This window comes from Rhinoderma darwinii, chromosome 2, assembly GCF_050947455.1.
Source record: "Rhinoderma darwinii isolate aRhiDar2 chromosome 2, aRhiDar2.hap1, whole genome shotgun sequence".
Classification (NCBI taxonomy): domain Eukaryota; kingdom Metazoa; phylum Chordata; class Amphibia; order Anura; family Rhinodermatidae; genus Rhinoderma; species Rhinoderma darwinii.
In genome coordinates this window covers 172516265-172532195 of record NC_134688.1, presented here as the reverse complement: position 1 = coordinate 172532195, position 15931 = coordinate 172516265, and the positions used below count along the sequence as shown (strand labels likewise).

General features: G+C 45.2%; 1 protein-coding gene across 1 annotated transcript in view; it reads right to left on the bottom strand.

The window, feature by feature from the left end:
* Nucleotides 1–15931, bottom strand: part of TNFSF13B (TNF superfamily member 13b) — a 50354-nt gene that overhangs the window by 23566 nt on the left and 10857 nt on the right. Inside the window, exons 2-3 of the mRNA XM_075852488.1 lie at nt 15374–15455; nt 13587–13643 (exon numbers count right to left, since the gene is read on the bottom strand). Of these exons, the coding sequence (XP_075708603.1) occupies nt 13587–13643; nt 15374–15455 (139 nt within the window). The remainder of the gene's footprint in view (nt 1–13586; nt 13644–15373; nt 15456–15931) is intronic.

Here is a 15931-nt window from a genome sequence, read left to right as displayed (position 1 = left end):
TAAATTTTAAGCATGAGTTCTTCACACCTCGAGCACTGCTGAAGAAAGCGAGAGTGAGGCGTGTGCCAAGGTTGTTGCCGACTGTGTCGGGAGGTGCAAAGTGTAGGGGGGGCTGCTTCATCCAAGGCACTTTGAGAGTTTCATTGTTCTGTATGGCATCCATATTAGGACAGGAGAAAGAAGAGATGGGGACAATGAGGACTGTAGACTGTCTATGAGTTGCTAAGTGTTAATTACATGTAGATGTCTGTATGTCTGATAGATAGGCATGTCCTGAGGAGGCAGATCATTTTTGATAGTAAGGGAGAGAAGGTTGTGGTCCGAGAGCAGGAGAGGAGAGTTAAAAAAGTCAGATACTGAGCAGAGTGCGAAGAACCCCAGGTCAAACGAATGGCCTACTTCATGTGTAGAAGAATTAGTACATTTTGAAGGCCTAGGTAAGAGGTTAAAGTTAGAAACTGGGAGGCAGAAGGGGAGATTGGGTTATCAATGGGGATGTTAAAGTCACCCATGATGAGAATGGGTATTTCAGGCGATAGGAAATGTGGAAGCCAGGCAGCAAAATGATCTAGGAACTGGAGGGGTGAACTAGGAGGTCTATAGATGACCTCCACTCGGAGGGAGAATGAGCGGAATAATCTGAGGGTGTGGATGTCAAAAAATAGATAACAAAGAGAGATGACAGACAGACAGACAGACAGACAGATAGATAGATAGATAGATAGATAGATAGATAGATAGATAGATAGATAGATAGATGAAACTTAGGCTGGCAGTTGAACAAATCTCTATTGATTTGTTGTCTACCTTGAAATGACCTAAATTATTGATTTACATGTTACCTAATGCAGCTTCTATTAAATAAACCATTCTGAGTAGGCTTACCAAGGGGAGGGGTGCCAAAGTAACATATAGAGCATATTTCATTTCAGACCCTTCCCATCCACCACTTTGAAGGGTTATTTGCATATGCTTGTTTAACATTATTGAATATTAAAGGAATACAAGACACTAATAAAAATTCAAAGGTTTATAATTTCTCTCTGGATCCATCAACAAGTCCCTGTCCCATGCAGTATGTATGCTGTAAATGAGAATCAGGCTTGAGATTGTATTGGAGACCTTAGAGATTCCAATGTGACGTGTAGTCCTGAAGTAATTCAGATTGCTCTCAGTCAGTAAGCAATGTAAAGAATGGATGTATGGAGACATACTAGTCAAATTTTTCCAGTTAAAAGAGTTTTCTGGGATTTAACATTGATTAGATGGGGTCCAACCTTTCTTAACACCCACCAATTAGTAAAATGAAAGTTCAAAGGTGCACAAGCTAGCCCAGTAAACCCTTTATGCTGTACTACCCAACACAGTGCCGCTCTAGTCCATGCAGATGTGTATGGTACGACAGCCCAGCCCCTGCTCAGCCCCATTCACATAAATGAATCTGAGCTGTAGGACCAGACACAGAGCACACACATAACCATCATTCTGTCGAATACTGTAGCGAAGAATAAGGATTGTCCTTTCAGGTTAAATAGGGCAAACAAGAAGACAGCCTGAGTATGTGTTGTTGGAATCTACGTTTTATTACGGACAGGTAAAAATTATTTCTTTTTCTTTACTGTGTGCCAAAAACTTACAGATTTTTAGCAACATTGTTTAACAATGGTTTGAACGCAAGTATTTCTTGCAAGAAAACATGACCCCTTCTGCCACTAAAACAGAATTATCATAATGATGATACTCCATTCTATGCTCTGAACACAACGTTTCCATTTCTAGTATTTCAGCACTGTATGGACAGTGTGTATTATGCTACACAGATCATGGCCATATAGCTTACTCTATAGATGAGCTGGGTATGTTGGTTTCTATGTATGTAGCTCTCTTCATGGATGCCTATAGCTTAAGCAGCATCCATGAAGGGGAGATGAGCTTCTCGCTTCAGGCGGCGGCCTGCTACCTCTCTGAGGGGGCACCACCACCCTCTAATGCACTATAATTTTACCTGCGTCTATAGCACGCAGATACAATTACATGCATAATCGCTGAATGGCCGGGTACGTTCTATACCCGGTCATTCAGCGCCTTTCAATAACGCATGAAGTGCTCTAAAACTTCCTGGTAGACGGCTGTGTTGACTCTGAACTTCATGCTTCCCTCTGCTGACAAGCTTTATGGAGATGCAGATTTCATTTTCCAGCAGGACTTGCCACCGGCCCACACTGCCATAAGTACCAATACCTAGTTTAATAACGACAGTATCACTGTGCTTGATTGGCCAGCAAACTTGCCTGACCTAAACCCCATAGAGAATCTATGGGGTATTGGCAAGAGGAAGATGAGAGACACCAGACCCAACAATGCAGATGAGCTGACGGCCACTAGCAAAGCAACCTGGGCTTCCAGATCATCTCAGCAGTGCCACAGGCTGATCACCTTCATGCCACGCCACATTGATGCAGTAATTCATGCAAAAGGAGCCCCGACCAAGTATTGAGTGCATATACTTGAAATACTTTTCAGTAGCCCAACATTTCAAAAATCATTTTTGAAATTGGGCTTATATAATATTCAAATATTCTGAGACACTAAATTTTGGGCTTTCATTAACTGTTAGCCATAATCATCAACATTAACAGGAAAAAAAATGCTGGAAATAGATCACTCTGTGTGTAATGAATCTATATAATATATGAGTTAAATTTTTTAATTGAATTACTAAAAAAAATTAACTTCTTGATGATATTCTAATTAATTGAGAAGGACTAGTATGTACTGAGCTTGGTTCTGGTGTTATATATATATATATATATGTATATATATATATATATGTATATATATATATATATATATATATATATATATGTATTTACTGAGCTTGGTTCTGGTGCTCTATTTATGTACTGAACTTGGTTCTAGTGTTGTGTATATATATATACGGAGCTTGGTTCTGGTGTTGTATTTGTGTACTGAGCTTGGTTCTGGATATATATATACAGTGGCGGATTATCATATGAGTGGTTCGGGCGGCCGCCCGGGGCCCGAGGCTCCCAGGGGGCCCATGGCAGCCCGAACCGCACATCGTCTTATAAACCTATTCAGCGCACTAGCGCTGCTAACTGCCGAAGATGGGGAGGAGCAGGGAATTGGCCGGGATAGGGGTAGGACACGCCTCCCTGACAGTGCGCCCCCATTGAGTAACAGAACAGCGACGGACGGCTGTTCTGTTACTCCAAAGCTGGAAGAGAAGAGCCGGGCGGGCGGTCACCGGCGCTGAGGTTAGTTGGCTTATCCTCCTGACCAACTGGTTCCCGACCGCTGGCTGTATTTTTACCGCCAGCGGTCAGGGACGGGTCCTTAAAACCCAAGCCATAGACTTTCTACGGCTCGGGTTTTAACTTGCTGCCCGTGCGATCGGGCAGCTGAATGTCGGGTCTCCGGCTGTCAGTGACTGCCGGGGACCCTGAGGAGAAGACAGTCTTCTCCAATGTCTTTTTACACAGCGCTCAATGAACGCTGTGTATAGGAATAGAGGCAGCAGCAGCGGCGCTGTCTCTATTCCTCGCGGTGATCATGTGACTGGTCACATGATCCCCGGGTGCCGTTACTGACAGACTGCTGCTGGGTCTTACAAGACCCAGCACAGCCTTATTAGTGACAATCGTCACTATGAGAGGGCTGATTTCCCCTGTAACTGGGGCTGCTGTGCAGCTCCAGTTACAGTGGAAAAACATGGTGTAAAAGAAAGAAAAAAAATATTAAAAGTTCCCCAAAGGTCTTTTTTGACCTTTGAGGAACAGACCATAGTAATAAAAAAATAGTAAAGTAAAGTGCAAAAAAAAATTAAATAATAAATACACATAAAATACCCACCCCAAAAAAAACGTTCCCCCTGCCAATCATTGTTGTAACGCTAGCGCTGACCCAATTACCCTAATATAGACATGTAATATATTAAAATTTACGGTAAACAATGACGATTACAAATAAAAGGTCTATTTTAGGGTAAAACTATGTTATTACCAAAAAAAATAGCTGAAACGTAAAAAAGCTTATTTTTTTACTATTATTTTCAAACTTTATGAATAAAAATTCTAAAATAGCAAAAAAGGTGTGTATAAAAATGATAAAAAACGAAACCTGCATTGTCTACGGAAAAAACGTTGCAAAAATCACGTCGTTTTTAATTTTTTTAAATAAAAATGTGTGTTTGGTGCAACTTTGTAATTCCGTTTTATTAAAAAATATTTTCACTTTTTGAGATACAGCTGCTTTGTATCCTGTATCTGTCAGGTCAGCAGGACTGACGGGATCAGTGAAACGGGCCCTGCGCTAAATTATAATCTCAGATGTGATAGATTTGAGGTGGATCCTGCGTGTCAATGATCCTGTCAGTCCTGCTGACCTGACGGATACAGGATACAAAGCAGCTGTATCTCAAAAAGTAAAAATATTTATTAATAAAATCAATCAATCACGCTGATACACACATAATATATATATATATATATATATATATATATATATATATATATATAATATAAAGTTTTTAAATGTGTACATAACCTTGTGGCACTATATACAAGGGGGAGCGCTGTGTGGCACTATATACAAGGGGGAGCGCTGTGTGGCACTATATACAAGGGGGAGCGCTGCCTGGCACTATATACAAGGGGGAGCGCTGTGTGGCACTATATACAAAGGGGGAGGGCTGTGTGGCACTATATACAAGGGGGGGCTGTGTAGTGCTATCCACAGTGGTATGTGTGTGGCGCTCTTTATAGGGGGGGGGGTTTGGTGCTATTTGCAAGAGGGGGAGGGCTGTGTGGTGCTCTCTACAGGGGGGCTGTATGGCACTATAGGGGGCTGTGTGTAACGCTCTCTACAGGGGGGGATGTGTGATATATAGAGGGGGCTGTGTATTGCGATATCTATGGGGGGGTGTAATATCTACAGGGGCTGTGTGTGGCACTATGTACAGATGGCTGTGTGTATGTGGTGTTTTACAGTGTGTGGTATTATTATATTCAGGCGCGCAGTGTTTGGTGCTATTATATTTAGGGGTACAGTATGTGGCACCATGATAACTTTATTTTCGTTTATAGGTGTGGAAATGTTGGAAAAGTGAGGAGACGTCTGGGTGGCAAATTCTGCAGAAATGAGTCATGAGCGCTGGACCGGATGGAGAAGAAAAGAGGAAAAAAACTACTAGAATCTGAGACGTCGTCACCTGTGAGTCACTAGATTAATAGAGAATCTGTCACCTCTCCTGACATGTTTATTATAGGAAATCCTTGTATTTCACAAAAAGTCTTTCTGCAGTCCAGGACTGATAGACAATTCCGCTTGTCAGGAGGTTGTGTCCCTGCACAGTGTGATACTGTCAGTATGTAGGGACACCGCGCTGTGACAAGGGAAATCGTAACACTGTTAATGCTTGCCCAAAAAGGTAGTATTAAAAATAGTTACGGCGCGGCAGGGCCGCTTGGTTCTGGTGTTATATTTGTGTACTGAGCTTTGTTCTGGTGCTGTATATATGCACTGAGCTTGGTTCTGGTGCTCTATATATGCATGAGCTTTGTTCTAGAACTGTATATATGTACTGAGCTTGGTTCCGAAGATGTAGTTATATAGGATATATTTATAATAACAAAATTGCAGGGCAGATGGAGTTGTTTTAAATTCATTGTTTAATGGAAACCTGTCATGTAGTTTTAACCACTTCAACCACCACCATGCGGTAATACATGACCTGACAATATTTCCAAACATTCCCCTTTATGTTTTTTTTCAGATGCAGCAAAATCTATAAAATCTACTTTTAAAACGGCGCACACTATATGCTAATTACTTATTAAAGGGTCATGGGGCGGTGCAACTATCCTGAAGAGTCATAGTCCTGGCTCCAAATCCACCTTTCCATGTTTGATTAACATCCCTCAGGCTGTTATACATCACTACCAGTCTCTTACAACTTTCTCGGATGCACCATTGCCTTGTACTACTTGGGCACGCAAGGTGCCCTCTGATCAGCTTCATCGCTGCACCGCGCATGCCAGGGGAATACAAGGCAACGACACATCCGCAAGATTTGGAGGAGGCTGCTAGTGATGTAGAACAGCCAGGGGGATGTCAATCAAGATGTCACAGCGCGGGGTGTGGACCCACTGGGTCGTACCGCGTAGCAGGGTAGCAGCTGGCCAACAAGGTACAAAACAATGTCTATAGTTCAGAACGGGTAGCTGAGGCAATGTAGACAGTAGCGGAAGCAGGACTTGACTTTCACAGCAGGTGACACCGTGGATGCAGCGGGAAGACACGACTTGACTTTCACAGCAGGTGACACCATGGAAGCAGCGGAAGGCACGACTTGACTTTCACTTGTATATACGATAGCACAGGATACAGGCAGCAGGAACGGGTAAACACTGGGAGACCATTTGCAAGACAAACTAGGGTATACAATAACGCTCATGCAAGGAACCAGTGGGCAGAGCCCCCTATATAGTCCAGCAGCCATTTGGGCTGATTGATGTTTGACAGCTGGACGCGTACTGGCCCTTTAAGGCCGTGCACGCGTGGGCGCGCGCGCCCTGCGGGAAACAGTCCGGGGACCTGGAAGAGAGTGCCGGCGTCTCCCTGGAGGGAGCTGACGCCGAGAAGAGAGATGTCCATGGCCGGGATCGTCAAGGGGTAAGTCTGAACGACGACCCCCGGCCATAGACGTAACAGTATCCCCCCTCTTACGCCCCCTCTTCTTGGGACCAGAGCGGGAAATAAATTTCTTCACGAGGACAGGAGCATCGATGTTCTCCTCTGGCTCCCAAGACCTCTCCTCTGGACCAAATCCCCTCCAATCCACCAAGTAAAACGTCCCGCCTCCTCCTTTCTTGGTGGCCAGGATCCCCCTCACTTCAAAAGTTCCGGATGAACCACCAGGAGCCACTGCGGAACTAGGAGTCCAGGAGTAGCGGTTCAGAACCACAGGTTTCAGCAAGGAGACGTGGAAGGAGTTAGGGATCTTGAGGGTAGGAGGCAGTCGAAGATTGTACGACACAGGATTGATCTATAGTAGAATCTCGAAGGGTCCAAGGAACCTGGAAGCAAACTTGCAAGATGGCACCCTCAGCCGGATATTCCTGGAAGACAGCCAGATCTTTGTACCTGGAAGAAACTGGGGAGGTTCTCATCTTCTAGTGTCTGCCTTTCTCTTCATGCGGTCCACTGCCAGAAGAATAGAAGATTGTGTCTGCTGCCATTCTGCAGAAAGTTCCTGAAGGTAGAGTCGGCTGCAGGCACCTGAGACATAGTGGAGTCGGGCAGGGGTATTCGAGGATGTTGGCCGTAGACTATGAAGAACGGACTGGAGGTGGTGGACTAACTGGTATGGCTATTATAAGAGAACTCCGCCCACGGGAGCAGCTGCACCCAGTCATCATGTCTTCTGGAGACAAAGTGCTGCAGGTAGTTCTCCATAACTTGGTTAATCCTCTCAACTTGTCCATTGGACTGAGGGTGGTAAGCTGAGGAGAAGTCCAACTTTACACCGAGTAGGCCACAGAGTGCTCTCCAGAACTTTGAGGTGAACTGGACCCTTTGATCCGAGACAATATGCAGGGGTAATCCATGCAGACGGAAGATGTGTTGCATGAAGAGATCAGCCAGTCGAGCGGCAGAAGGCAGACGAGTCAGAGGAACAAAATGAGCCATTTTAGAAAAACGATCCACCACCACCCAGATCACACTGCATCCCGCAAAGAGAGGCAGATCTGTGACAAAATCCATAGCAATATGCCGCCAGGGGGCATCGGGCACAGGCAGTGGTTGGAGCAGACCGGCTGGTCTGGAGTGGGCAACTTTGTTGGCTGCACATACCGTACAGGAGGAGACAAAGTCCATGACGTCTTTAGGCAGCGTGGGCCACCAGAACTGACAGGCAATTAGGTCTTGGGTCTTATGGGCACCCGCGTGTCCTGCCAGCTTGGAACTGTGACCCCAGCGAAGGATCCTTCCTCTGTCTGCCAGCCGTACGAAAGTTTTTCCCGGAGGAATGTCTCTAACCTGCAGAGGGTTAACAGAGTAGATGCAGAAAGGATCGATAATATTCTGTGGGGACTCCACAGTGTCCTCTGTCTCAAATGACCTAGACAAGGCATCGGCCCTCACATTCTTTTCGGCAGGTCGGTAGTGGAGTTCGAACCGGAAACGTGCAAAAAACAATGACCATCTGGCTTGACGAGGGTTCAGCCGTTGAGCCGTCTGTAGCTAGGTCAAGTTCTTGTGGTCCGTGGAGACCAGGATAGGATGAGCTGCGCCCTCCAGTAGCTGTCTCCACTCTTGCAGGGCCAGCTTGATGGCCAGTAACTCCCGATCTCCAATCGAGTAGTTGCGCTCTGCAGAAGAAAACAGCTTGAAGTAGTAACCACATACCACCGTCTTGCCTTTCGAACCCCTCTGGAACAATAGTGCAGCGGCACCAACAGAGGAGGCGTCCACCTCTAATGAAAACTGTAGGGATACATCAGGATGGTGCAGAATAGAGGCAGACGTGAAGGCCTTTTTTAAGGTTTCAAATGCGACTTCCGCCTCTGGAGTTCATACCTTGGCATTCATACCCTTCTTAGTGAGGGTGGAGATGGGTGCTGTCAAAGAAGAGAAGTTGGGAATGAATAGTCTGTAGAAGTTGGCAAATCCCAGGAAGCGTTGTATAGCCCTTAAGCCTTGGGGACGTGGGCACTCCAGGACAGCCTTGACCTTTTCAGGCTCCATCTTGAGAACCTGATCAGAGATGATATAGCCCAGGAAGGGTAGAGACTTCTCTTGGAACACGCACTTCTCCAACTTGGCGTAAAGATGATTCTCCCTTAATCTAAGCAACACCTGGCGGACATGGCCATGATGAGTCACAATGTCTGGGGGAAAAAAATCAAGATATCATCGAGATACACCACAACACAGACATAGAGGAGATCACGAAAAATGTCATTCACAAATTCTTGGAATACTGCGGGAGCGTTACACAGGCCGAAGGGCATGACCAAATATTCGTAGTGTCCATCACGTGTGTTAAAAGCAGTCTTCCACTCGTCTCCCTGACGGATTCGGATTGGATTGTAAGCCCCCCGCAGGTCAAGCTTCGAAAAAAAATTTGCCCCCGTATACTATCAAAGAGCTCCGAAATCAACGGCAAAGGGTACCTGTTCTTCACCGTGATCTGATTGAGACCTCGGTAGTCAATGCAGGGTCGAAGGGATCCATCCTTCTTTTTGACAAAGAAAATACCAGCTCCAGCCGGGGAAGAAGACTTTCGTATGAAGCCCCTCTCCAGATTCTCTTTAATGTAGGCCGACATAGACTGGGTCTCTGGTAAGGAGAGAGGGTATACTGTACCGCGAGGAGGGGACGAATCAGGAACCAAGTCGATAGGACAATCGTATTCTCGATGTGGTGGCAATATCTCTGCCTCCTTTTTCAGCGAACTGAGAGTAACAAGGAGGCAACCCTGTCAATGACTGATGCGGGGAAGGCTGGTATGGATGGACATGCACCAGACAGCAATTGAGACACTTGGGGCCCCACTGGAGAACCTCTCCGGAGTTCCAATCCAGGACTGGGGCGTGAAGACGGAGCCAAGGCAAACCCAGCAGCACGGGGTTGATGGCCTTGGACAGGACATACAGGGAGATAAGCTCAGAATGAAGAGCTCCCACTTGGAGTCTCAATGGCTTGGTCACAGACAATACTGGGTCAGGCAAAGGCAGTCCATCTACCGAGGCAACGATCAATGGTCTCTCCAGCAAAACAGTAGGCAATTGAAGAAGATCCACAAGGTCTTGACAGATGAAATTGGCTGCGGAGCCAGAGTCCAGGTAGGCAGAGACTGGATGAGGTCTCTCGTCAGCGACGATGGTCACAGGAATAAACAGCTTGGACGAGAGTTCTCTATTAAATGCAGTAGCGCTCAGGGTTGTCTCTCCAACCAATCCCAGGAAATGGGTTTCTTGGGCCTCTGGGAACACAAACGCACGACATGGCCAGCGAGGCCGCAATATAGAGTCCAAAGGTGTGCCTGCGCTGTTTTTCTTGATCTGACAGTTTAAGCCGATCCACCTGCATTGGAACCTCGGGCACAGCAGAAGAACAAGGCAAGAGAGGTTGATGGAAGTTGGGCGCCAGTCTAGGAAGCAGTTTCTCCTGTAGAATCTCTTGGGATCTCTCTCTGAACCTTATGTCCACACGGGTAGCCAGTAGAATCAGGTCGTCCAGGGCAGCTGGGAGATCTCGAGCAACCAGTTCGTCCTTGATCTCAGGCAATAGGCCATGCCAGAAGGATGCTACCAAGGCCTCATTGTTCCAGGAAAATTCTCCTGCCAGAGTCCGGAACTGGATGGTGTATTCGCCTATGGAGGCGTCCTCCTGACGCAGATAGCAGTGGCTGCCGATGAGGCTCGTCCAGGCCCTCAAATACGGAACGGAATAACCGCACAAACCCCTGGAAGTCTCGGGTCAGAGTGAAGTGGATTTGGCATAGATTCAGAAACCCCCTGCACGAACTTGCGTCTCCATGGAACCGAGGTGGCAATGGCAGCAAGAACCGAGAGTCCGAACTGGGGCTGCCAGGAGGTGTAGCAGGAGGGTCGATCGGAGGAGCTTGAAAAGAGCGGTGACGGAAGTAACTAGCGTACCTAGATGCTGTGCCATGGAGTCTACTGCCACAAAGAGTTGATCCTGTCGTGCTTGCAGATCCTGCAGGCCCGCCTGCATGGCTTGGGAGGATGACAGGCTCTTGACTTGGCCAGCGGGGTCCATGGCCTGAGTGTACTGTCACGGCACGGGGTGTGGACACACTGGGCCGTACAGCGTAGCGGGCTAGCAGCTGGCCAACAAGGTACAAAACAATGTCTATAGTACAGAACGGGTACCTGAAGCAATGTAGACAGTAGCAGAAGCAGGACTTGACTTTCACAGCAGGTGACACCGTGGATTCAGCGGGAAGACATGACTTGACTTTCACAGCAGGTGACACCGTGGATGCAGCGGAAGGCACGACTTGACTTTCACTTGTAGATACGATAGCACAGGATACAGGGTACAGGCAGCAGGAACGGGTAACACTGGGAACTGGAAAACACTGGGAGACCATTTGCAAGACAAACTATTGTATACAACAACGTTCAGGCAAGGAACCAGTGGGCAGAGCCTCTTATATAGTCCAGCAGCCATTTGGGCGGATAATTGATGTTTGACAGCTGGACGCGTACTGGACCTTTAAGGCCGTGCACGCGCGGGCGCCCTGCGGGAAACAGAAGAGAAGAGAGATGTCCATGGCCGGGATCGTCAAGGGGTAAGTCTGAACGACGAACCCCGACCATAGACGTAACACAAAATCTGAGGGGCGCCATTTCAATTTTCGCCTTAGGCAGCAGAAAAGCTAGAATCGGCTCGGAGACTAAGGATAGGTTTACACCATGTTTCGGCTCTACATTCAACTTATGTCCCAGGAAATTCACCCAATATATATATCTAATCAGCTTATAGATTATCATAAGTCAAAAGTATGCCAAAAGAATGTCCTTTTGGCATATGTTTGTCCAGTATATTTTGGTATACCTTTTCCTCAACTGTATTGAAAAGTTTAGTGCACTATGCTTTTCATTACAAGTGTATTCTTATACTAATAAGTTGTTTTTTTATGGGAGTCCATTACATTACAAAGCATTAAATTTTTTATAATTAGAATTAGGTATAGAGTTCCATTCCCTACATAAGGCCCAATTTACACAGTAATGGTATTTAAAGGAAGGAGAAGTTCATTTCATTCATTCCCAGTTTTGATATAGAACACTGGATTAAAAATAATTTTTTGGGCCTAATACTCTCAAAACAGCCACAAATACTGTATATGCTTATATTTGCTTAAAGGCGTTTTTCCACTAAAATAAGCAATGGCATATCGACTGCTAGGACCCCCATAATCCTAAGGCCTCATTTTCACGCGTGTCGTACGCACCGATATTACTCTATGGGGCAGTGCAGACAATGCGTGAATTTTAAGTTCTGACTTACCGATAACTCCCGGCTTCTTCCTCCAGTCTGACCTCCCGGGATGACAATTCAGTCCAAGTGACAGCTGCAGCCAATCACAGGCCAAGCACAGGCTGCAGCCAATCACAGGCTGCAGCGGTCACATGGACTGCCGCGTCATCCAGGGCGGTGAGGCCGGATGTCAAGAGAGGGACGCGTCACCAAGGCAACGGCCGGACTGGAGGAAGCAGGAAGTTCTTGGTAAGTATGAACGTCTTTTTTTTATTCACGGGTTGCTGTATATTGTGATCGGAATTCACTGTCGAGGGTGCTGAAAGAGTTACTGCCGATCAGTTAACTCTTTCAGCACCCTGGACAGTGACTGACGTCGACTAGCCTCATCTCTATGATGGCGGCTGCGCGAAAATCACGCAGCCGCGCATCATACACTGATGACACACGGAGCTGTCAAGTGCCTTTTGCGCACGCAAAACGCTGCGTTTTTTTGCGTGCGCAAAACGCACACGCTCGTGTAAATGAGGCCTAAGGGTATGTGCACACTACCAATTTTCAGGCATAATGGAGGCGTTTTACGCCTCAAATTATGCCTGAAAAGACGGCTCCAATACGTCGGCAAACATCTGCCCATTGCTTGCAATGGGTTACGATGTTCTGTGCAGACAAGCTGTCATTTTACGCGTCGCTGTCAAAATACGGCGCGTAAAGTGACGACTCGTCAAAAGAAGTGCAGGACACTTCTTGAACGTTTTTGGAGCCGTTTTCTCATAGACTCCAATGAAAACAGCTCCAAAAACAGCCGTAAAAAAACGCTGCAAAAACGCAGCAAAAAACGCTGCGAAATACGCGAGTTGCTAAAAAAACGTCTGACAATCAGGGGCTGTTTTCCCTTGAAAACAGCTCCGGATTTTGAGACGTTTTTGACTCTGCGTGTGAACATACCCTAACAATGAAGAGGCCATTACCTAGCAATGATGAAAATACCCCTTGAAGGCCCCATGCACACGACCGTGCCCGCAATCATGGCCCGCGATTGCGGGCACGGCCGGCCGCCGACTGACAGCCGCATTTTCGGGCCGTGCTCCCATACAAAGTATGGGAGCACGGCCCGCAAAATGCAAAAGAATGGACATGTTCCATAATTCCTGGAACATTTCCACGGCACGGACACCCTTCCGTAGTGCTACGGAAAGGTGTCCGCGTTCAATGAAAGTGAATGGGTCCGTTTTTGCGGACCGCAATTGCGGTCTGCAAAAACTAAGGTTTTTTACGGTCGTGTGCATGGGGCCTAAGGTAAAGCTGTTTTCAGAGATTCTGTATTCATGACTTTCTATTATTGGACTGTGCAGTACAGTTTTATAGCAGTTACTACATGCATCTTGATTTTGTATTTTTTTAGCCTGAAATCTGTTTTTTTCTAATTATCCAACATCAACATATACATACATTGTAATGTTCAGAAAATTTCTAAACTCTATGCCATATGGAGCAAAGGCAATAATAATAAAATCCTTGAAAAGCTTGAAAAAAAAATGCTTACAAACCTTCATTTTCTATATTTCTTGTTTTGTCAGCAATTAGTTGCAAGCAGGAATGGTAAACTAAAATAAAAATAGTAATTTGAGTAACATAGACATTATAATTAACAATCTTCTTTACTTGTTTTATCATTGACAATTATCACGATATGTGTGAGAAGGACTCTCCAGTGTTATCTTGAAGGCCCTTGTTTCAATTTTCTGCTTCAAAATTTCTCTGTTAGCCAGACCAGAGATCCACTGCCAAGAACTGCTCCCGCTCTGGAGGACTCTCATGACCATATGTTACATTGTTGACTATTTACTTGGCGCCATGTAAAACCATGTTTCTCCTGGAGGTTCAGCTATTGGATCCACAGCGATCATTAGATCCCCAGTCGGTCTGCACTTAGAAGAGGGTTGTTTCAATGGGACAACCCCTTTAACAATGAGTTCTCAGAAGGCATTCATTCAAGAAATACTTGCACACAAGAATGCAATACCATTGTCATTTTTTCACTTACATTATTATGATTAAATTAATTCAATGAGGGCTTTTAGTACAGATATAGCCTTAAAAAATGTATGAACTTTAAAGGGGCACTAAAGGTAAAAAAAAAATAAAAAAAACCTACATATCATCCTTTTCACTGGTTCTTTTTCGTTCTTTATCACAACCCAAAGAATGAAAAATACATAAGTAATTCTCCTTTTATGTACCTCAGGAGACACATATCTAACCAGACTATTGATTGGCTGGGAGGCAGCTTGCTGCTGCATAAACCTTCCCCATTGATTTGTTTTGCAATGAGTGACCTAGCAAGCTAGGCTCCAACCACTTTAGCTAAACTCCATTATTCAGCCCTTTGGAGAACAGAGTTCAGCAACACTTTTTGTTTTGGGAGCTAGAAGGAACTTTGGCAGATCAAGACATAGGCTGGGTTCACACGACCTATTTTCAGGCGTAAACGAGGCGTATTATGCCTCGTTTTACGCCTGAAAATACGGCTACAATACGTCGGCAAACATCTGCCCGTTCATTTGAATGGGTTTGCCGACGTACTGTGCCGACGACCAGTAATTTACGCGTCGTCGTTTGACAGCTGTCAAACGACGACGCGTAAAATGACTGCCTCGTCAAAGAAGTGCAAGACACTTCTTTGAAACGTAATTTGAGCCGTTTTTCATTGAAGTCAATGAAGAACAGCTCAAGAATACGGGTGTCAAAGACGCCTCGCAAAATGCGAGGAGGAGCTTTTACGTCTGAAACGAGGCAGCTGTTTTCTCCTGAAAACAGTCTGTCTTTTCAGACGTAAAAGCCAGTTCTCATGTGCACATACCCATAGGTGTGTGCTTCCTTTCTGATGTATTTTTTTCTTGGTTATTACACACTACATTTAAACAATTTACTTAAAAATGCAATATTGTGGCTTAATAATGATTATAACCTACCCACATATTGAGATTGAGATTTTAAACACTTGAAAAAATAATATAGATCACAATTTAGATCAATGTATATATTGTTTCCACTGAGGCTGGTTGTAAACGAACAGAGCACTGCCCTATTGTTCCTCACTAGATGTCTGGTAAAAAGTTTCATCAATTTTAGTGTTTAATCATCTGAATGCCATTTCATAAGGTTGGGTTCACACTGTGTGCGTTTTTGTTGCATTTTTAACATGCGTTTTTTGTTTTGATGTCTATCAATGGGAGTTCTCCAACCAAAACAAAAAAATGCATGCCAAAAACGTGAAGTGTGAACACAAACAAGAGTACAATCACTTTACTCTCAACCTGATCTAAATTCATACCTTTTTCTTCAGATGCATGCCTTCGTGATCGAGTGTTTTGTACTAAACTCCCTTCTTTCTGGACATCTGAAGACTTCTCCCTCTGTAAAAAACAAATTGTTAACCAGGTTATATTCATTATTTGTGATGAATGTTATTGCTATTAGCAAGGATTATAACTGAGGCATTTGCCCTACCAAATAGTGTTGCATGAGAGTTAAATATGTCCTCCTTTTAACACCATGTACAGTTTATGTACAGTTTATGTATAGATATAATCTGCACAAACCGTTGAGAAGCTTTGTACATACAATACTTATCTTGCACTGATCCTAAATTACAACCAGGAGTGGGATTAATATTTTTAACACCAGGCTCTCTGTTTTGCCGACAAAGACATATGCACCTGGGGGGGGGGGGGGTCGCTGTGTTTCGCGGTGTATCGCTAATTCCAATATTCCAAGTACACCCTATTGTTATGGAAATGCAAGTGGAGCGATACCTCAAGTTTTCTGGAGTCTGCCGGGAGAGAGTGTGCACGTAAACCTGCAACCTCAAATCCGTAACCACTCTGATCGA